We start from the raw sequence: 21790 nt of genomic DNA, 5'->3' as shown, positions 1-21790 counted from the left end.
ACACACCTTTACAAATGCACAGACTTAAACTCTCAGAGAAAGTGTCACTAAACTGATAGTCTTAAATGACTAAGCAAGACTTGTACAGCATGCATACAATAGCTGCAAGCATTTTTCATTTGTCACACTCTGTAATTTTGCTGTATTTCAATAAATTTTTTATTAAAATCAAAGAAAAAGTAACAGACTGTGATACATTTATTATAATGTATTTCACTGAGATTTTCTTCCAGGAATATAACATCCCATTAGCTGTTTTACATAAAAGCTCCACTATTTGCTACCTTATTTACATATGAAGGACACAGACGATAAAGACTGACAGTCCCAGCCAGAGCAAGTAATGCTCAATGATTGGTGTGCCATATCCCACCTGTCACTTTACTGTACAGAAGCTAAACTGTCTTGTAAAGCCATGTTTTTGCCCTCCGTGTAGCATAAGAGGCACACTAGTATCCAATCATCCCTGCTAATACAATATGGCATTGCCATGTACTGAAACCAGGAAACACAAGGTCGGGTTTTGCAGCTCTGCACCATCAGCCACTGGATTATTTAAGTGGATGAACCAGTCGTGTCCACTCCTTATAAATGTGTTGCTCTTGTTTCTATGCCGTATTGTATCTTCCTTGTGTGCCTTCTATCTGGAGCTTTTTAAGTTTTCCAAAGACTGCAGTTTTTTCTAAGTTGCTTTTTACCCAGTTCACAGATAACTTCTGTCTGCCCTCTTATTATAATTAGGCCATATATGTCTTAAGATACTTCTGGTTACATATATAGGGATACTGTCAATACTATGACCCTATGTGGGCAGAATTGGACCAATATGCAGACCCTAAAAAAGAAGAGTGTTTTGGTTGGCTTAAGTGTATTGCTATGCCTAACTAAATATAATTTACAACCCCAAGTACCCAAGTGGTATTTGCTTTAACATGCACTCCTTGCATTTCTGTATAGTTACGCTCAGTGCCACTGTCCTTCTTGCCGTCCGTTCCAAATTGAATGCAGTTGCCCAGACCAGGCTGTTCCCTCAGTATCCTGCATCAATGGATGTGGTGCACTTGAGACTAAAGAACAAGTGCATGTATCACTCACACCAAACACTGGAAATTACATTAACCAGACGAAAATATTTGGTGCAATTGCTCTAATTTTAATGTGTCAGCCACTATTGCATCAATCGCTGTGCCCCTTGCAACCGCAACAACGCTGGAATTATGAGGAAGAAATATGACAATCGCACTCAAAATTGCAGTTTGCTTACAGAATTTGTGATTCTAAATGATCCCCGTGGTCTGTATTGGCTAAGGAGCTTTGTGGGTATGACTATTACCAGGCAATTACAACATTTAGAGACATTTTAAGCTAATATACTCCCTTAAATGTAAATATGTACTGAGCACATCATTTGTAAAATGACATAAATGAAAGAGGGAAATACCATTTTAGGTAAAACCCCTGGCAGCATGTAACTGTTTAGCTGGATTTCACTTAATCATTTTCCACCCCCATCGCCTTTTTCTTATATTACCGACAAACTTCTCACTCCTCACCTTTGCTTCAGAGTGTATTTATTTTAACAGCAGTGCAACGATTTAACTCAGACATGAGCTTGAGTCAGATATTTGCTCCTTTCCTGCAAGAAAGCAGAATAAAACCAGTGAAGTTGCTGAAATACTATTAAGTGCTTAGTTTAAAATTAGTCTATTGAGCAGTGAGTCATTTTCCTTTAGTCTATGTATTCCATTGTGTCTATCGATTCCAAAGGCCAGAAAGACAGGACCTTCTGCTTCATGTATTGATGTTGGATATCTGTATATCATCACATTTGAAAATTAGGAAAAATTACCAGCTATCTCATGTGCCGAAGCAATTTCTGTTCATCTGTTCAATGGTTCATGGAGCAAAAAAACCAAGAGACCTAATAACAGTGTAAACAATCCCAGTGCATAGACTGCTTCACACAATGCCCACAATGAGTTCCCTGACTCCTAGGATCATATGCAGAAGTCAGGTTCTATGCCAGCTTGTTAATGACAAAGAAACAAGCCTTAAAACATAACCACTTATCGTTTGAAGACAAATAATGCCCTTTAAAGGTGCAAGTTGTCCAGCAATACAGAATATCACCTTTTCATTAAATTCTGCAAAACTTAATTTAAAAAAAATATTATCACTTAGATTGTAAGCTCTACGGGGCAGGGACCTCCTTACTACTTTGTCTCATACAACATGGCACTTTATTATATATATATATATATATATATATATATATATATATATATATATAATAGAAAGAGTGCCGCACACATAGGGACTTGATACAAAAGAAAAAGTGGTTTTAGTGAAAAAATTCCAACATTTCGAGCCCAATCTGTGCTCTTCCTCAGGGACAAAGTTGTCCCTGAGGAAGAGCACAGATTGTGCTCGAAACGTTGGAATTTTTTCAATAAAACCACTTTTTCTTTTGTATCAAGTCCCTATGTGTGCGGCACTCTTTCTATTATATTTTTGTTTTTTGACCTGCACCAAGGGCATTTGGACTTTTATAGGGTGTGCTCCTCCCTGTATACTATAATATATATATATATATATACCGTATTTATTGTATTTATTTATTATATCACTTGTCCTCCCTGTGTGTAATTTTGTATTCTGTGAGATTGTACAGCGCTGCGTACCCTTGTGGTGCTTTATAAATAAAGTTATACATACATACATACATACATTATCAAAGCAGACAGGTAATTTGTTAATAATAAAATTAGATTGAAAGCTCCACCAGAGTACACAGGGAATAATGTGAATGATGAACAATCCCTGGAAATGTGTTAGTGCTTTATAAATAAACATACTAAATAATTGCAGTTTTGAGTCACAGTGAACAGTCTACTGCAAGTTGGAAAATAAAAACAAAACCTGCATTGCCTTGGTAGTTCACATTGCATGCATAGCACGGTATGCTCAGTAGAGCTATCTCTCACAGTAACTTTAAATGACAACGATTGGAATTACCAGATTATAGCTGGCTAACCTTTTAACACCTCTATTAAAATATAACCCATGGTCCAAAAGTGCTAATCCTGCGGTCTGTAGTACTTTCATTACTTAGTTGCTGCCTGTCGGAATGAATTTGCTTTGAGTCCTTAGCACAGAGAATGAGAATGTGCTTAGAATGGCTCTGCTCCCTGACAAGGGGATTAACATGCATTTAGAAGAGCAGAGGACAAAGTTGTCCTAAAATTCAGGTTCATTTTCATACAAAATTTGAAAACAAGGGGTAGAAGTGAATGGATATTGATTCCAAAAATACATAGTAAAATTTACAGAGGAGCCATAAGTTTTATTCTTATGATTAAGCATTTACAGTTGTTATCCACCAGGTTGATGGTAAAAAGATTAGACACGCCCTCTGAAGAGGGGTAAGACTTGTGGTGAGGAAATGAATAGCTCCTCAGTTATAAATCTGTTCTTTGTTTCAATTATTTTTGTAAAATGTACAGGTGGAAGAAGAAAACTCACATATTTAAGAACAAAGCAGCTTATTTGTCTTTGTGGTAAAGGTTTAACTTGCACCTGATCTTCCTCTATTTTTATGCAGTTTTTAACTAGTTCCTTTCCTAATCAAGTAGGCTGTAATTAAAACTATTATCTGGTTGTTCTTATAAATTAATATTATTTTTACCCTTCAATTTGGCAACCAAAAAAGCAGTATTTTTGCTTGGGTTAGTGACCACAGGGCCAAACTAGGGATAGGCAAAAGCACCTACGAAGGGCACAAAGATGGGGGTTACTTGGCAGGTACCATTCCTGCCTACCCCTAGTACCCCACCATTCATCGAGCTCAGCACCCCCCCAAGCGACGTCCCTGTGCATGTAAGTGCTTCTTCACATGTGTGCATGCAGGGGGAAAGCCTGCAGGGGCTAGGGGACCGGTCGGGTTGCCTAGGGTGTTCGGTTGGCTTGGCTGCCCGAGTGACCATTACAACCAGAGTTTAGAGTTAGTAAAAAAAATTCAAAAATGTTGCACCAGTCCAGTATACCATAACAGCCAATCAGCTGGGTATTTGTAAGCAAACATCTGATTAGCTGTTATGGGTTACTAGATCTAGGGCACTATTGGATCCCATAGCACCCAGTAATTTCTATTGCTGCTGAGTTGTCTGCTTTGCAATTTGACAAAATTAGAAAACTGGGCAGCAAACTGGAAAATGAGGTTCAATGTTGACAAGTGCAAAGTTATGCATTTTGGTAGAAATAATATAAACGCAAACTATCTGCTAAATGGTAGTTTGTTGGGGATATCCTTATTGGAGAAGGATCTGGGGTTTTTTGTAAATAACAAGTTATCTAATTCCAGGCAGAGTCATTCTGTGGCTACTAAAGCAAATAAAGTGCTGTCTTGTATAAAAAAAGGGCATTGACTCAAGGGATGAAAACATAATTTTGCCTCTTTATAGGTCCCTGGTAAGGCCTCACCTTGAGTATGCAGTGCAGTTTTGGGCTCCAGTCCTTAAGAAGGATATTAATGAGCTGGAGAGAGTGCAGAGACGTGCAACTAAACTGGTAAAGGGGATGGAAGATTTAAGCTATGAGGTTAGACTGTCGAGGTTGGGGTTGTTTTCTCTGGAAAAGAGGCGCTTGTGAGGGGACATGATTACTCTGTACAAGTACATTAGAGGGGATTATAGGCAGATAGGGGGTGTTGTTTTTTCCCATAAAAACAATCAACGCACCAGAGGTCACCCCTTTAGATTAGAGGAACGGAGCTTCCATTTGAAGCAGCGTAGGGGGGTTTTCACGGTGAGGGCAGTGAGGTTGTGGAATGCCCTTCCTAGAGATGTGGTAATGGCAGATTCTGTTAATGCCTTTAAGAGGGGCCTGGATGATTTCTTAAACAATCAGAATATCCAAGGCTATTGTGATACTAATATCTACAGTTAGTATTACTGGTTGTATATATAGTTTATGTATGTGAGTGTATAGATTGGTAATTATAGGTTGCGTGTGCTGGGTTTACTTGGAAGGGTTGAGCTTGATGGACTCTGGTCTTTTTTCAACTCTATGTAACTATAACTACATATGTATGTTTAACAATATTGTGAATACCACAAGGAAATATATATGTATTAAAAACTATTCTCAGATTAAAAGTCTGCAAGTCTGTGGCAGGTTTGCCTGTGCAGTAACCTAGCTGTCTGTAAATATGGCAGTTAGGTCTCTGCTATCTGCAGTCTCCAGCCAAACATTCCTTTAGGTCCAAATTCAATCTTATGAAGTTTATAGATGCAACTGGCTCTAAAGTGGTTACATTTTTCCTGTGGGATGGCAGAAGTGCATATTGACCTGGAGGCACTAAAAAGTTAAACCAGTACAATTAGCATCAGAATTTAAGAGAAGTTTGCAACTGCGGTGGGAGTCTTATGAGGTGGCAGCGATGGAGGGCCCCGCACACACCAGTCCAACACTGTATATATATATATAAATATATATAACAAAAGCTGGAAACCACTGGCACTCACGTAAATAAGTTAAAGTTGCCTGGGTGCAGTCATCAAAGCAGGAAACGAGATTCAAGTAGAAAAGAAGCCGCTCTCACAGGTCTTACGTACAAAAAATAGAGTCTTTTTTATTGTATGGTGAACTTATAAATATATATATATATAAAAGCCAAACCTCATTCTCTGCTTGACAATTGGGACAATCCCTAATCTTAGCTTCTCAACAGCCGCTCAGAGCACACTGAGCATGTGCAGTGTCACTGAGACTTCAAACAAAATCCCACATGGAGCACTGCTGGGGCAACTTTACTTTATCATTACTGCTGTAGAGATGCTGAATCTTTAGGCTGGTGCAATAAGTTCAGCATTTAAAATATGATATTTCTAGCCATATTCATTTTTAGGGTTTAGTCCTCCTTTAAATCTTACATAAATTGGTTTCCAGGTGGAAATTTCTGTACAATATGCAACAGTAGATCAGTAATGAATTAATGGTGATTACTAGAAATAGAACAGTTCTTTCCCATCTGGAGTTCTTATTTCATTCCATTCAGCATGTACACGTGGTGCATTATAGGCCTGTGAAACAAAATCAGGTTTGCGTTGCTAATATCTTACACAGCCTGCAGGTGCATAGCAAGCATTAGCTATCAATAGATAAATCATTTTATCCCTACAGCCAGTATAGAGAGCACAAAACGGGAACTTAGGGCCAGTAAAGCTCCATAAGCACTGCTTATACAGAAAATTCAGTAACAGAATTATATATAGAAGTTCGCAGAAAATTGCCCAGGGGGATGGGGGGGGGGCAAAATTATCAACCAAAAGCAACTTGTTTTTGTAGACTAAGTCTGTGTATACAAGGCCAAGTCTGTCCCAGTTCCTGCTAATATTTTACCTTTTCCATACTGATCTGTCACAATCTTCCCCACAGCCCACCCATTGATGTCACTGCTACTGAAAGGTCCCACCTGTGTCCCTCAGGTTGTTCAGCTACAACACTCAACTACTTATAACATAAGATAGCCAGGGATTTGGTGGGTTCTGTTGCTGCACCAGCCGCAGGAAGCCATGCAGAGCTGTTAACTCTCCCGAAAATGTGGATAGTCTCCTGAACATTATTAAAATACCCAGGGTCAGACTGGGCCGCTGGTCTCCCTCCCCTGACACGCTGAAGGTAAGTTTCACTTACACGCACTCTTGAAGGCTGCTGCATGGGCCTATTGTGGGGTGCAGGGGCCCCTGAGGAAGTAGCCCCAGTGGGCCCTTTTCCGCCCACCCCACACACCCTGAAATTACCCCAGTTTGTCACCGATTGCATTTAAAATAAACTGCCCCCGGTTCAGCCCTGCTAGCTGGATTTTTTAGACATGTCCCTAAATTTTCAAGTGACCTGGTTACCCTAAAAATGACACACACAAGCAGACTATCCCCCCAACTGCAGAAGAGACATATTCTAAAATAGTCTCATACACACAAAACCATATGACCAGATGGGGGCTCAGAAAGACCCCATGTAACAAGTTTTAGGCAGAAGCCTGACAGAGAGAGTTGCAGTACTATCAGTAAAGAGGCAGAGAGAGTTGCAGTACCATCAGTAAAAAGGCAGAGAGAGTTGCAGTACTATCAGTAAAAAGGCAGAGAGTTGCAGTACTATCAGTAAAGAGGCAGAGAGAGTTGCAGTACTATCAGTAAAGAGGCAGAGAGAGTTGCAGTACTATCAGTAAAGAGGCAGAGAGAGTTGCAGTACTATCAGTAAAGAGGCAGAGAGAGTTGCAGTACTATCAGTAAAGAGGCAGAGAGAGTTGCAGTACTATCAGTAAAGAGGCAGAGAGAGTTGCAGTACTATCAGTAAAGAGGCAGAGAGAGTTGCAGTACTATCAGTAAAGAGGCAGAGAGTTGCAGTACTATCAGTAAAAAGGCAGTGAGTTGCAGTACTATCAGTAAAAAGGCAGAGAGTTGCAGTACTATCAGTAAAAAGGCAGAGAGTTGCAGTACTATCAGTAAAGAGGCAGAGAGAGTTGCAGTACTATCAGTAAAAAGGCAGAGAGTTGCAGTACTATCAGTAAAGAGGCAGAGAGAGTTGCAGTACTATCAGTAAAGAGGCAGAGAGAGTTGCAGTACTATCAGTAAAGAGGCAGAGAGAGTTGCAGTACTATCAGTAAAGAGGCAGAGAGTTGCAGTACTATCAGTAAAGAGGCAGAGAGAGTTGCAGTACTATCAGTAAAGAGGCAGAGAGAGTTGCAGTACTATCAGTAAAGAGGCAGAGAGAGTTGCAGTACTATCAGTAAAGAGGCAGAGAGTTGCAGTACTATCAGTAAAGAGGCAGAGAGAGTTGCAGTACTATCAGTAAAGAGGCAGAGAGAGTTGCAGTACTATCAGTAAAGAGGCAGAGAGAGTTGCAGTACTATCAGTAAAGAGGCAGAGAGAGTTGCAGTACCATCAGTAAAAAGGCAGAGAGAGTTGCAGTACCATCAGTAAAGAGGCAGAGAGTTGCAGTACTATCAGAAAAGAGGCAGAGAGAGTTGCAGTACTATCAGTAAAAAGGCAGAGAGTTGCAGTACTATCAGAAAAGAGGCAGAGAATCAGCAGTTACTGAGTTCTTAGGCGCCATTATAAGGACCTTGTTCTTGCCCTGTTTAAGGAAGAGACTCCAGGGGAGGGAGAAGTGCCCCTCTTGCCCCCCTCAGTACGCCTATGTAATATATACACGTTACTGCAGAGAAGCTCCTCAGTGTAACCAGAAATTGCTTTACTTACCTCCAGCACACAGGCAGGCTGTGATTGGTCACAGGGCTTTTGCAGGAAAGATTGGGAGCACGCTGATTGGCTGGGGCATATTCTCTGTGCCTGAAGTGCTTGGGAGCCGAGAGATGCTGAATCGCCCCGCTCAATAGGCTGCCGAGCTCAGCTGGAGAGAAGCGAGGGGCTCTGTTTCTAGGGACACGCCGGAGCCCAACCATGGATACCGATTCAGGGGACCTCAGTGAAGGGGAGCTCTCACCAGGTAACGGCTTGGATTCACAGCCACACGTATTTGTCCCAGACTGAGCTCTGGCTGATTCATAGCTTAATTAGGAGACGTGCGGCAACTCCTAGTTCAACTTCATTTAACTAACGGGGCATGTCTGTATTACCTGTACAGCTGGAGCTAATGTCAGGCTCTGGCTCTCCAGCCCGGCCCCTCCCCCTGGGGTACTGGGAGTTGGAACTCAGCAATAGCTGGGGAGCCGCAGGGTAAACGTTAGTGAGGCTTACTTACATTGCACTGGGGGAGTTACTTACATTGCACTGGGGGAGTTACTTACATTGCACTGGGGGGGTTACTTACATTGCACTGGGGGGGTTACTTACATTGCACTGGGGGGGTTACTTACATTGCACTGGGGGGGTTACTTACATTGCACTGGGGGAGTTACTTACATTGCACTGGAGGGGTTACTTACATTGCACTGGAGGGGTTACTTACATTGCACTGGAGGGGTTACTTACATTGCACTGGGGGAGTGAGTATAAGGAAACTGTTGTGTAGTTGTAGCAGACAGCACACATTAATACCTGTCTCATGGAGTCCTGTGTTTGAACTGTGATTGCTTTGCCTGCACTGAATCCTTGGCTTAATAACTAGCAGCAGCTGGGAATCTTCCAGTGTCTGGCCAGTGGAGGGTTAATGTTGAGCTTAGGAGCCTCACTAGGATGCCTTCAGTTAGTGTAGGGGTTTATGTTGCTCTGCTCTGTTTTCTGGGTCTGGACTGCAAGGTTAGGGTCCCACACTAACTGGGAGTGAGCAGCAAACTAACCAAGCTGTCAAAATATTAGTCTAGTATGGGAAGTACAGCCACACAATTTAGGGTTATATACAGTAACCTGAAAACTCTCTAGCCTAAGACCCATAACTCGTGGGTTATAGATCACTTTAAAATCACAGTATTTGAAATACATCAGTACTCACTAATAGTACTCACTTCAGTACTCACAGCAGTACTCACTAATATTGAGAGCACAGCTCCACTCCAGAATGGTTTAGGAATCCTAATTGGAAGCTGATACATCTTTAGTGTTTGGGAGACAGTATGGTGCCTTATTACCATGTTACACTCTATGGTCTGGTCTCTGGAGGCTGTATGTTTTACAAAAACATGCAGAACTTTGAAGAGACGTTTTGAAATGGTAATGCCTTTATATTCAGATTGCTGTAGGTTTTCACTGATGAAACATACTTTTATAGAATATCGGTTATCTGGGTGGGTTCTCTGTTTGCTCTGTAGCTGTACAAATATAAAACCAAACCCTCCTCTGCCCACAGAATGAATGATTCTTAGGGACTCAGTATGCCACTGGTGATTTGCCCTGCCAGGGGGGCAAGACGCTACATCATTTTTGTCTAGTCTGATTTCCCAGCAGGAGCGATTCCTGGCTAGCTTGTGGCTGTATTCTGCAGGAACAAGGAATGCCCACAGCAAAATTATATTGTCAGAACGTATCAGATAATTAAAGATCGCAAAGTTTAGCTAAGGTTTAGTCCTAGTGAATAACTAAGTCAGCATGCAAGTGAAAACTTGGGCATTCCCCATCTCCAAGACAGCAAAGGTCTAAAACCCCCACTTTTTATGACACGGGGGAATTCACAAATGTGATGTAAAGTGATATTGCATTTAGGAAGCTTAGCCCTTACATTAAAAATAAACATCATATTTACAAAGCCACAGTGCAATTTTGTGAATTTAGAGTTTTTGTATTTTTTGCATTTACTTTATTCATTAACTTACTACTATTATAAATATATTTTGTGATTTAAACCAATGTGTCCAATATCTTGTGCCAAATTGGAACTGCTGTAGGTGTTTTGTCTCTTTCAGTTGTATTACTAATGTCACATTTAGAAAAATGGCATTAAAGGGTTAGTTCACCTTTAAGTTAACTTGTAGTTTGTCCTATTCTTAGCAACTTTTCAGTTATTATTTAATTTTTATAGTTATAGAATATTTAATTATTTGACTCTTTCCAGCTTTGAAATAGGTGTCACTGACCCTGGCAGTCAAAAAACTATTGCTCTGTGAGTTTACCATTTTATTGTTATTGCTACTTTCTATTACAGGTATCGGACCCCTTATCCGGAAACCCATTATTCAGAAAGTTCAGAATTACAGAAGGGCCATCTCCCATAGACTCCATTTTAATCAAATAATTCACATTTTTAAAATTGATTTCCTTTTTCTCTTTAATAATAAAACAGTACCTTGTACTTGATCCCAACTAAGATATAATTAATCCTTATTGGAGGCAAAACAATCCTATTGGGTTTAAATAATGTTTTAGCAGACTTTAGGTCGGAGATCCAAATTACAGAAAGCATTCTGGATAATGGGTCCCATACCTGTACTTATCTTTATATTCCAGCCTCTCCTATCCATTTTACAGCATCCCATTCAAACCACTTCCCAACTGCTAGGGTTGACACTAGCAACCAGATACATTCTAAAACTCCAAACTGGAGAGCTGCAGAAAAAAAGCTAAATAATTAAAAAAAAAAACCACACAAAATATAAAAAATGGATACCATTTGCAAATTGTCTCAGAATATCACTGGCTACATCATACATCCTGTTTAATTTGTCTGAAACAATGTTACCACATCTTCTTAAACCATTTGGGGTTGGCTAGTGTGCAAAATCAGAAACTGCTATTAAAACAGTGTGAATTAAACTATGTGCACACACTTTTATTTTACTTCAGGTCTGTACTCTATAAAGTATTGGTAAGTGGGGAAGAGAACTGCACAGTTGCTCTTCAGGTATCCATACAGCATTTCTAGCCTTGTTCTTTTTTTTTTTGGCTTTAGTTTACCCACAGTTCTGCATGTTTGCAGTTGCATTAAATGTCTTTAGGGATGATTTGTAGGAAAATCATTTTTGTTTTGTTTTTGTAACAAAAATATGAAATGCATCATATTCCCATTTGGTCTGATTATTTTTTGGACTTTTGTTTAATTAGATTTCCTTCATGTTATTAGCAGTATGTAAGGAGTAAGGAGAGTAAAGAAGTTTAATGAGTAGAGGAAAAAAAGTGTAGGCCTGTGATCTAAGGTTTTCTGGTGGACCAATGTTACCCACAGGCACTGGGAGAATATTAAATAAGCATGAGCATACCAAAAACAGGCCATTTCCCAAAAGACAGGGCCTCTAATTTGCACTGTTCTGTTCGTCCAGTTCAATGTGAACCCCATAACAGGTTTGGCTGTTGGTGGTAGACAGTCTTAGGGATATCCCCCAAAAGGGGGGATAGTTCTGTATCACAGAAATGCTGAAAGCAATGAACTTAGGGATATATATGTTTTCACTGCCTTAAGATATGTTTCACTTGAGCAACATGAAATGTGTTGTAAACTCAAAGGAATATGCCAAGGTTTGCTAGAAGAAGACCATAGCAAGCTTGTAATTGCTTTTAAAATAGTACCAAAAAGTAATTACAGCGTATATAGAATATGATTGATTTAGTCACTCATTAATGAATTAAAGCAGTGGCTTTTAGATAATTCTTGTTACTCTGTGCTATTGGTCCTATCCTTCCCCCAGGGTATTGTAAGTAGCTGTTGGAGTATCTGATGGAGTAACTGATGTAAAATCTCACTTTTAATCAAAGCTGGCAGCACTTTGTACCACTGATGTTAATGAGCTGCTGCTGGGGGTAGACAGGCATGGTAATAGCAGGTGTTTGCTGCACATATTTGCATGCCTGGTTTTCTACTGCATTAGCTATGGTGACTTTTAAACACCTAACATTGGCACTATCCAACAGTACATGAAGATAATGGGAGCTGCCATTACACAGTGGTATAGTGATTGCTGTACAACAAACCTGTCTTAACGGGCTCTGCTGTGTTTATTATCTGCAGTAAATGGCCAAATGTCACATTTCTAAGGTGAATACCTTGAAAGACTGTCCTTGTTCTATATGGATATTGTGTGTTTATTTTGTGGTCCTTAGACTGAACTTGCACAGCAGATAAATAAGGTTGAAGTGCCTATATAAGAGAAGTGCTTTCAACTTCTTTTGTGTTTGGGGAACACATTCATTTCTTGCATAGTCCTTCCTTTTGACAACAGTAAATGTGAAGCTGAATCAGTATTATATGTTATCAGCAGTTATTAAAAGTTTTTCACATGTTGATACATCTTGGGCTTTTCTCAAGCACAGTTTTTCTTTCAACAAATGAATGATCACTGGCTTGATTTGGCGGTGCACTGGTGTATTGGTCATAAAAAAAGAACATTTACCTCTTCACCTTGTATCATTTTGGAAAGGCAAAAGTTCCCTACATGTATTCTTATTGCACATTGTGTGCCCTGTTCACACTTCCTCTGCAGCAACACACCTTGTGTGCCCTTTGTTTGTAACTGTTTCTTTTTCCTAATAGATTGTAAGCTCCTTGGGGCAGGGACCTCATCTCAACTGTGTATTGAAAGCTGTAAGCTCTTAAGCATTTATTTATCAATTGTTACTCTATAACTTAATATATCTATAACCCTGGTTGTGTTTACACCTTGTATGGCATATAATTGTGGTACTATATAAATAAATAAATACATATACACTTATGTGAGTCATAAACACACTAAGCGAGAATAAATGTGATCATCTTTATCTCATTGCATTGCATTAACAGTTTTTCATGCAATACGTCAGTGTTGAACAGAGCAGGGCCACATAGTGATGCAATCATGCAATGTTATCAGATCAGTACTTACTACTTATGCACAAGTGTGGCCAAACTACACTAATAACTGATTGTCATATGAGTTAGTTGGTTTGATATTCAGGAATTTAGCCCATGTGAGGCTAGCATATGACATTGCTCTGGTCTGTATCATTTAGTTAAATGTTTGTTCCATAGTCCTACTACATTCTTTTTTTTTTTTTTTTAATGCATTTTTGATTATTAGGTTTGCTGCTGGTCGCTCTCTTGTGTCTGCTTCTCCCTTTTTAATGCTCTTCTCAGATACCATGTAAATCCTCTATAGTCTATATGATATTTACCAATCAATTTATGATTGATAGGTCTGCAAAATGAACAGTCAGATATTGTCTCATTTATCCATCAACATGAATGAATAGTGTTTATATGCTTGTTAAGCTGAAGAATGTGTGGCCCCTGGGCACTTCATAAGTCTTCTGATGTCTTATCCACATGCTGGCACACTGTATATTCTGTGTAGATAGAATGAATGCTATCCAAATAAATCACAGGATGACAGGTAGAAACATGTCTCCCAAGGGCCCAATGGAAACAGCAGGAGGGCTAATGGGCCAGGCTGCCTCAGCCACACCTGTGCGTTTTCCACCATCTTTGTATCGATATTGCCTATTTTAGTAGTTACACCCATAGTGCGTCAGCATCCAGATGCAAAGAAATGTGTTTCTTTGCAGAGAATCATACGGCTATTGGGAAGCTTTATACATAACAAAGCAGCAGGCTGAAGGTGCTTAACCCTTTCACTTTTAAGAAGGCAAGCAAAAAGAATACTGGGTTCTGCCTTTTAAAGGGGTAGTTCACCTTTAACTTAACTTTTAATATGTTGTAGAATGGCCAATTATAAACAACGTTCCAATTGGTCTTCATTATTTTATTTTATTCTTTATAGTTTTTAAATTATTTGCTTTCTTCTGACTCTTTCCAGATTTCAAATGGGGGGTCAGTGACCCCAGCAACCAAAAAACTATTGTTCTTTGAGGCTACAATTTTATTGTTATTGTTAATTTTTATTACTTATCTTTCTATTTATCCCCTCTACTATTCATATATCAATCGCTCTCCTAAGGTAAATTGGACCCTAGCAACCAGATAACTGCTGAAATTCAGAAAGTAAAAAAAAAAAACTACCAGTAATAAAAAAAAAAGACCAATTGCATATTGTCTAAGAATAGCACTACATCATACTAAAAGTTAACTCAAACTTAAACAACCCCTTTGGCTAAATTTTTCTCATTTAGCTCCACTTTCTATTTCAGTAAATACCACTGCAGGAATCACATTGACATAAATGTGGGGTTTTGCTTAAAGGAACAGTAACTCAAAGAAATGAAAGAGCTTTAAAGTAATAAAAATATAATGCACTGTTGCCCTGCACTGGTGAAACTGGTGTGTTTGCTATAGTAACACTACTATAATTTATATAATAAGCTGCTGTGTAGCCATGGAGGCAGCCATTCAAGCTGGAAAAAAGGAGAAAAGGCACAGGTTACATAGCAGATAACAGATAAGTTCTGTAGAATACAATAGTGTTTTATCTGTTATCTGCTAAGTGCCTGTGCCTTTTCTCCTTTGAATGGCTGCCTCCATGGCTACACAGCAGCTTATTATATAAATTATAGTAGACTTTCTGAAGTAAACACACAACTTTTACCAGTTCAGGGCAGCAGCACATTATATTTTAGTTACTTTTATACACTTTCATTTTTTGGTGTTACTGTTCCTTTAAAAGTAGCTACATTTTAAGCAGGGATATCCAATATGTGTTTTTCCGGTTGTTGCTAAACTTCAGATCATCAGCAGCAGCCAGCAGCCTGCAACATGCAGTACTAATAACACAGGAATTTTCAAATTGTGACCCTGTAGAAGTTCAGTTTTAGGGAGGATCATGGGACTGGCTGTGTAGGAAGATGTATTTTGCATATTTGTAACACACACGCATACCCCACTAATCCCTTCCTGACCCAAAGCCCTGGCCTTTAGAGCTGCATTATACACTGTGTAACCTCTGCTAGCTCAACACATTGATTAGTGGATCATGCAGTGATTTTCACTAGCCAGCAATAGTGGAGAAAAATCCAGGCAGGAATATATCCATCACATGCAGAATTTATATTCTGGGACTTACCTACGCTTTGGTGTATCGTTTTTGATATATCCCTATTTCTTCCTAATTCATGGCAGCACTTTGTGCATGTTGATTTGCAAATGATGTGAGTGTTGTATCCAAAGTCTCACCTTGTGAAATAATTGAGAAAAAATATTTTCAGCTGATATCTAGGCTGTAACTGACAGATCCAATGTATGAAACCCAAAGTTCTAGGAATGCAGATGCTTGAAGTTTACTGATATTACCATGCTGTTTTCTTTTCGGGGGAAATCTGTTCTGTTCTTCATGTGGGATGGCTTATTGCTTATATGTGCAGTTTTTTCCCTATTTATTGTGACACCGGCATGAGTGCTTTCTATCTTGTAAACTATAGCAGATAGGCTTAGGGTGATATCAGAATGGTTTAACATGCCTGCTGTAGGCAACTTGTGCAGATTAGAAGCTTGTCTGATATATATAGTTTAGGGATTGCCCTATATTCACATTTTCCCTGCCTTCTCTTTTCTGAAGCTGGACACACTCAAGATTGTGCTCCAAAGAAACAGGCACAGAGCTCATATGATGAACATGTGTAGCTTTAGTATGAAGTGTGCTCTCCCTCTGTTTATCTTTATCGTTCTCTCTCTCAGCTGTCTCTCTAGGGCCCTGATTTCCTAAAACATTGTAGTAGATTAATTTGCTTGGTACTGATTAATATGAAAACAAATAATAAAGCCTCTACTCTAAATAGTATTTATAACAAAGTAAATGTAAACGAATAACAAATTGAAGCCCCAAACAAATCAAAACCCGTACCAAATAAATATAAAGGTCTGGGTGTGAACACCCCAGACCTAGCGCAGTTGTGAAAAAACTCTAGGGGGCCCCAATGGAAATTTGTAATTAATGCAGAATCAGAAAAAGCTCACCAGAGTCCACAGTTGGTCCGGGTGCTCAGGGCCCCGAACCCGTAGCTGAAGGGAGAAGTTATATCATATACAGTTGAGCTCCAAACATCTCCGGACACGACATGCTGCTAAAACCAGGTCTTTATTGTTCCATCTAAAAACTAGACGCCTAAGGCGTCTAGTTTTTAGATGGAACAATAAAGACCTGGTTTTAGCAGCATGTCGTGTCCGGAGATGTTTGGAGCTCAACTGTATATGGTACTGATTAATATGTCCACATTATATAATAATTATAATAATACAGGTATAGAATCCTTTATCCAGAAAGCTCTGAATTACGAGAGGGTCTTCTACCAAAAGCTCCATTTTAATTAAATAATTACATTTTATTAAATGTATTTCCTTTTTCTCTGTTATAATAGAACAGTACAGTGTACTTGATCCAAATAGGATTTAATTAATCCTTATTAGAGGCAAAATATCCTTTTGGGTTTATTGAATATTTCAATGATTTTATAGTAGTTTTGAAGAATGGAGATCCAAATTACTGAAAGATCTCTTATCCAGAAAACCACAGGTCCAGAGCATTCTGCTCAGGTCTGTCTGTTCCAACATTTATTTCACTGTAAAAATCAAGCCTGTGCTATTTTCCACATAGCAGCACATATATATTATTAAATAATTACTTTATAAGTATTTTGGTAGAGTAGGTATCTGCATGGATCGAAGAATGACAAAGACTTTTATAAGGTAAAATGCATTTTGTGATTGTGCTTAGCAAAAATACCAAATTGAATTTGTAATGTATATGGGAATGGACACAGATTTGCCCAAAAAGACTAAAGCTTTAAAAAGAAAATAGCTAAAATTGCTGTATTCTATATACTAAGGTCCAACAGCCCTATAACAATACTTTTAACATTTTCAAATCTATTTGGTGATAGAATTTTGTCAAACTTTATAATGGTATTTGCCACCCCAGAGCATGTTTTATGGCCAAATTCCTAGTCACAAATGCAAGAAATTTTATTTTTTGTAAATATCAGGAAATGTGCATGCCAGTGTTTGGTCAAATCCACACTGTAGTGTTGATCATCTGCTAAAAGCACTGAAATACCAGTACTTAGCCTTACAAAACACTGGCACCAGCTGCTACAAACCATATAGTTTTTGTTACACAAAAAGAGCAAAATGATGGTGTTAGTGCAAGAGACTAAGCAACAGTGAGTAGAAGACAATGAGGGAACATGACAATACAAACATGGAACACACACATGACCAATGAGAAAAAATGAGAACTAAGCACTTGTATTATTCCCTTTGTTCTGCTGATTATTAATGGCAGTTACGTTTGTATTTTGGGCAGTAGTTGGGATAGTAGTCAGCACGGCAACTTGAATTTGTTTCAGAACAGTACAGGTTCTCCAATGGCAACTTCTCGTTGGTATATCCAACCAAGAACAGTCTGGAACAACACCGCTTTTGTTCTTTTAAAATGCCTTTATTGCACACTTCTTAGGGCATCACAGCAACATTTCTGGCCTGTGTGGCCTTTTATCAAGCTTGGTAAAAAGCCACACATGGCCTGAAATGTTGCTGTAATACCCTAAGTAGTGTGCAATAAAGGCATTTTAAAAGAACAAAAGCGGTGCCAGATTGTTCTTGGTTGTATTTTGGGCATGTCACAGCCCTCTTGTTAATATAATAACAAAAGATAAAGTCATATCATAAAGTCTCAGCATAGTACCCCATGACATCAATAAAAATAATATTATCATTAAGCTTTTATTTTATTAGGGGGTGGATATCACTATGTTCAAAATATAGTGCCTGTATTAATGTTGTGGTGTTATTTGCACATCTGCCAGTGTTTGAGATGAAACCAGAAGCAATTGGAGTGGATAAGCTTAATAGCATCTACAGGTGGCCAGTGCCCAGGTTGTTACATTTTTAAACCTTTCTCTTCATTTTAGGCATTAAAGACATCAAAGGGTGACAGTCTGAGATAAATATGAATTATTCATGTCTAGTAATAATTGCCCTCTGCTATAGACTTCTAATCTGTATAATACTAATATCTCCATGTGCTTACAGTGTAAGATATACACTAATATACAAGATTTGTAGGAAAATGAATCCTTAGCTTTGGCATAATGCTGTACCACATTTGAAACCAAAGAACATGCATTCAGTTGCTCTAATCTGAATCTAAATAGAATAATGCCATAATGGTGAGTTTACATGTGACTTCCTTGTGATACACCCACTTTTAAGGGACTGTCAAAAATTCCATAGCCAAAAAAAGAGACAGGGTTATCATAAAGGGAACTGGGTTAGGGCTAGACAAGTAGCTAAAAGGGGATTTATGAGATAGATGACCAGATTATGTTATTTGAAAAATCCTATTTCTCATATCTGGTGATGTTGACTGGTATTAAAGGAAAACTATACTCCCAGAATGATTACTTAACCAACAGATGTGTATATCTTATGACGTGGCCTATTAAAAGATCTTCCCAAACTGGAATTTATATGTCCATAAATATATATATAAATATAATACAGCTCTAACTGTAACAGGAGTAGTGTGAGAGTAAAAGACAGAACTCTGTCCATTAATTGGCTGATGTATTAGCTTCAAGAAGGGGCTGGATGGCTTTTTAGCAAGTGAGGGAATACAGGGTTATGGGAGATATCTCATAGTACAAATTGATCCAAGGACTGGTCCGACTGCCATCTTGAAGTCAGGAAGGAAATTTTTCCCCCTCTGCGGCAAATTAGAGTTGCTAGCAGTTAGGCAGGTTAAATATAGGCATTAAGGTTGAACTTGATGGACGTGTGTCTTTTTTCAACCATACTATGTTACTATGATGTGGCCTTGCATGTATTTGTGCCTTGGTTTGTTCGTGTGCACCATAAATCACATGCTCCCAGGAGCATGTAGAAAAAAAAAGTTGCTCAACAAAAAAAATTACACGCACGTCAAAACAACATTTTTGCCATTTCACAAATTTTCCATTGTTTATTTTTCAGGACAGATTCGCCCAAGACTACTTATCTAATTCCTAGAGTGCATTACATGTAGGTTCTAGTTACATGTAGGTTCTGGCCTACCACAAGACCTTAGTCAGTGGGTCCCTTCATGACTTTCTCTTAGCTCTTGGTCTGTTTTTTTCATTGGATCTCCCTTGTCTCAGGTTCTTGGCACCATCCTCTTCTGGAGTCCAAGGATGTCTGATGCCACTTCTCTGCTGTTCTGCTAGGGGAAACCACATGACATGGGGGACCTCCCACCATTGTCATTCTATAGTCTAGATCCTGCTCTTATATTCCTGCCTTCAATATGAGTGCATCAAGCCCCAACACAGTCCAGTTTCTGTTGTATGTAGAAACTGAATACTCAGTCTTGTGTTATGCTTTAATGCTTCTACATAAGGAAAAGACACATGGTTTTATCCATCTGCCATTGGTATGGGGAGACCTTATATAGTTTATTCAACCTCCCAGCTTTTACACACAGCTTTTATAAAATACATTGCTAAGCTTTCTTGATCATTGCTGTTGCATTCAAATGCTACCTGAGTAGATTGATTAATCCAGCAACTATTGCAGTATTTCATTAATAATGTAATATATATATATATATATATATATATATATATATATATATATATATATATATATACAGTATATAATGACATTCCAAACTAGATTTGCTCTACAGTGCATTCGTGGATGCATATTCTTTAATATTGATATATGATTACATAGGCTTTCCGAATTGTGCCTATAGATTAGAGGGAATATGTGCAAAGTGCAAATATAGCTTACAATCAGCCATTCTTTTGCACTTTGCACACTGTGTTCTGCTGTGTTTCAGAAAGCAGAAATCTGACTATATACTTACAAAATTTTACACAACTTTTAGGTAAAACATAACAGTATTATAAACACAACCCATAATGTCACAATCAGGGACATGGCCAGCTGGAGCTAATAGCAAGTCGGGAGTTAGGCAAGCACTTATCCTGTGACTAAACACACCCTAGCTGCCATTATTGCCATTATTGACACACCCAAAGGCAGGGAATGGCAATGCTGCAGCCTATAACCTCTCACCTTAACTTTTACTGTGATGTAGGCATTGTGTGGCTTTCTGTTCAGCAGTACTCAGCAGTACTCAAGTTTGGTATTTCAACAGCTATCTGGTTTCTGGGATCTTATTTACCCTAGCAACCAGGCAGACTGATATATGAATAGGAGAGGGACTAAATAGGAAGTTAAGTAAAGTAACAATAACCATAACAATAGCAACAATAAAGAGACTGAGATATGAATAGGATCGAGACTAAATAGGAAGTTAAGTAAAGTAACAATAAAATTGTGGCCTCACAGAGCAATAGTGTTTTTGGTTGCCAGGGTCAGTGACCCCCATTTGAAAAATCAAAATAGGTAGAAGAAAGCAAGAAATATTTCAAAAGCTATAAAAAAAGGAATAGGACATCCTATAGCATATTAACAGTAGCCTAAAGGTGAACCTCCTTTAAGCCTGTACAGGAGGACACAATGCTGCGCTTAATGTGTGACTGCTTATATAACATGTAACACTAATTATATGACATCACCCCTGACCTGCACAAATGGTGTATTTGCAGAGGATATATATGTACATTTTTATAGCAATCTCTTGTGGAGACAAGATTGTTATGGCATTAATGCAATTAGTAACTATGCTGATTCAATATTTACTAGCCACAACCAAAATATATATCATTTATCCCTTGAGTATGTGACAAGCAACTACTATTTTTAGGAGTATCTTCACACTTGTAACACAGGAATTAAACGTCACTTAAACCAATTAGTTTACTGTAAAGAAACACCAAGGGAAGGAAAATAATAAGACACAGGAGGTTAAATTGTTAGAAATGAATGTGTTTATTGTTAGTACAAATGAGGACAAGTTATTTAAGGCAAAAACAAATAGATGAAAAATGGCAAACATTATTTTACTTATTGTACTGTATTTTTTTTTTTTCTTCGTCAAATCATGCTTCATCCTTTACAAGGGAATACTGATGCTAGGATAGATTTATGTAGAGGCTGAAAGAAGGCATTTGGCTCTAATACAAGAAAATCCCATTAAAGAGAACCTTGGAATTCCTAGTAGGTATCCTCTGTTTGTGATTCCAATATTCCTAATTGCACCTAATTCAACAGAGCAGGCTAAGGCTAATGTCAGACGTGGCGTCCGGCGTATACTTTTGGCAAGCCTAAAATCAGTTGCTGAAAATAGCACCATACGCCTCCTACGCCTTTACCCGAATGAATGGAATATGCTTGGGTGCAGATGTAGCCGATATCTGCCAAAGATATGAAGTCTTGCGTTTTTTGGTAGATATCGGCTACATGTGTCTGCACCCGAGTGTATTCTATTCATTCGGATGCAGGCACAGGTTGGAGGCGTAGGGCACTATTTTCGGCAAGCGATTTTCGACTCCTTTCTGAATAGTGTCAATGTGCACTCAGTTGTTTTGCTTAG

General features: G+C 38.7%; 1 protein-coding gene and 1 long non-coding RNA gene across 2 annotated transcripts in view; one reads left to right on the top strand and one right to left on the bottom strand.

The window, feature by feature from the left end:
* Window positions 1-1554: 1554 nt before the first annotated feature.
* LOC116409771 lies at window positions 1555-8345 on the bottom strand. Its single transcript, XR_004222040.1, has 2 exons — window positions 8262-8345; window positions 1555-1636 (listed from the first exon to the last, which is right to left on the bottom strand). It is a non-coding gene; the product is annotated as an uncharacterized LOC116409771 (long non-coding RNA).
* An 84-nt stretch (window positions 8346-8429) lies between these two features.
* Window positions 8430-21790, top strand: part of tnfaip8l3 (TNF alpha induced protein 8 like 3) — a 38159-nt gene continuing 24798 nt past the window's right edge. Inside the window, exon 1 of the mRNA XM_002936343.5 lies at window positions 8430-8508. Within this exon, the coding sequence (XP_002936389.2) occupies window positions 8463-8508 (46 nt within the window). The 5' untranslated portion in view covers window positions 8430-8462. The remainder of the gene's footprint in view (window positions 8509-21790) is intronic.

This window comes from Xenopus tropicalis, chromosome 3 (genome assembly GCF_000004195.4).
Source record: "Xenopus tropicalis strain Nigerian chromosome 3, UCB_Xtro_10.0, whole genome shotgun sequence".
NCBI classification, from domain to species: domain Eukaryota; kingdom Metazoa; phylum Chordata; class Amphibia; order Anura; family Pipidae; genus Xenopus; species Xenopus tropicalis.
This window is presented reverse-complemented; position numbering and strand designations above follow the sequence as displayed.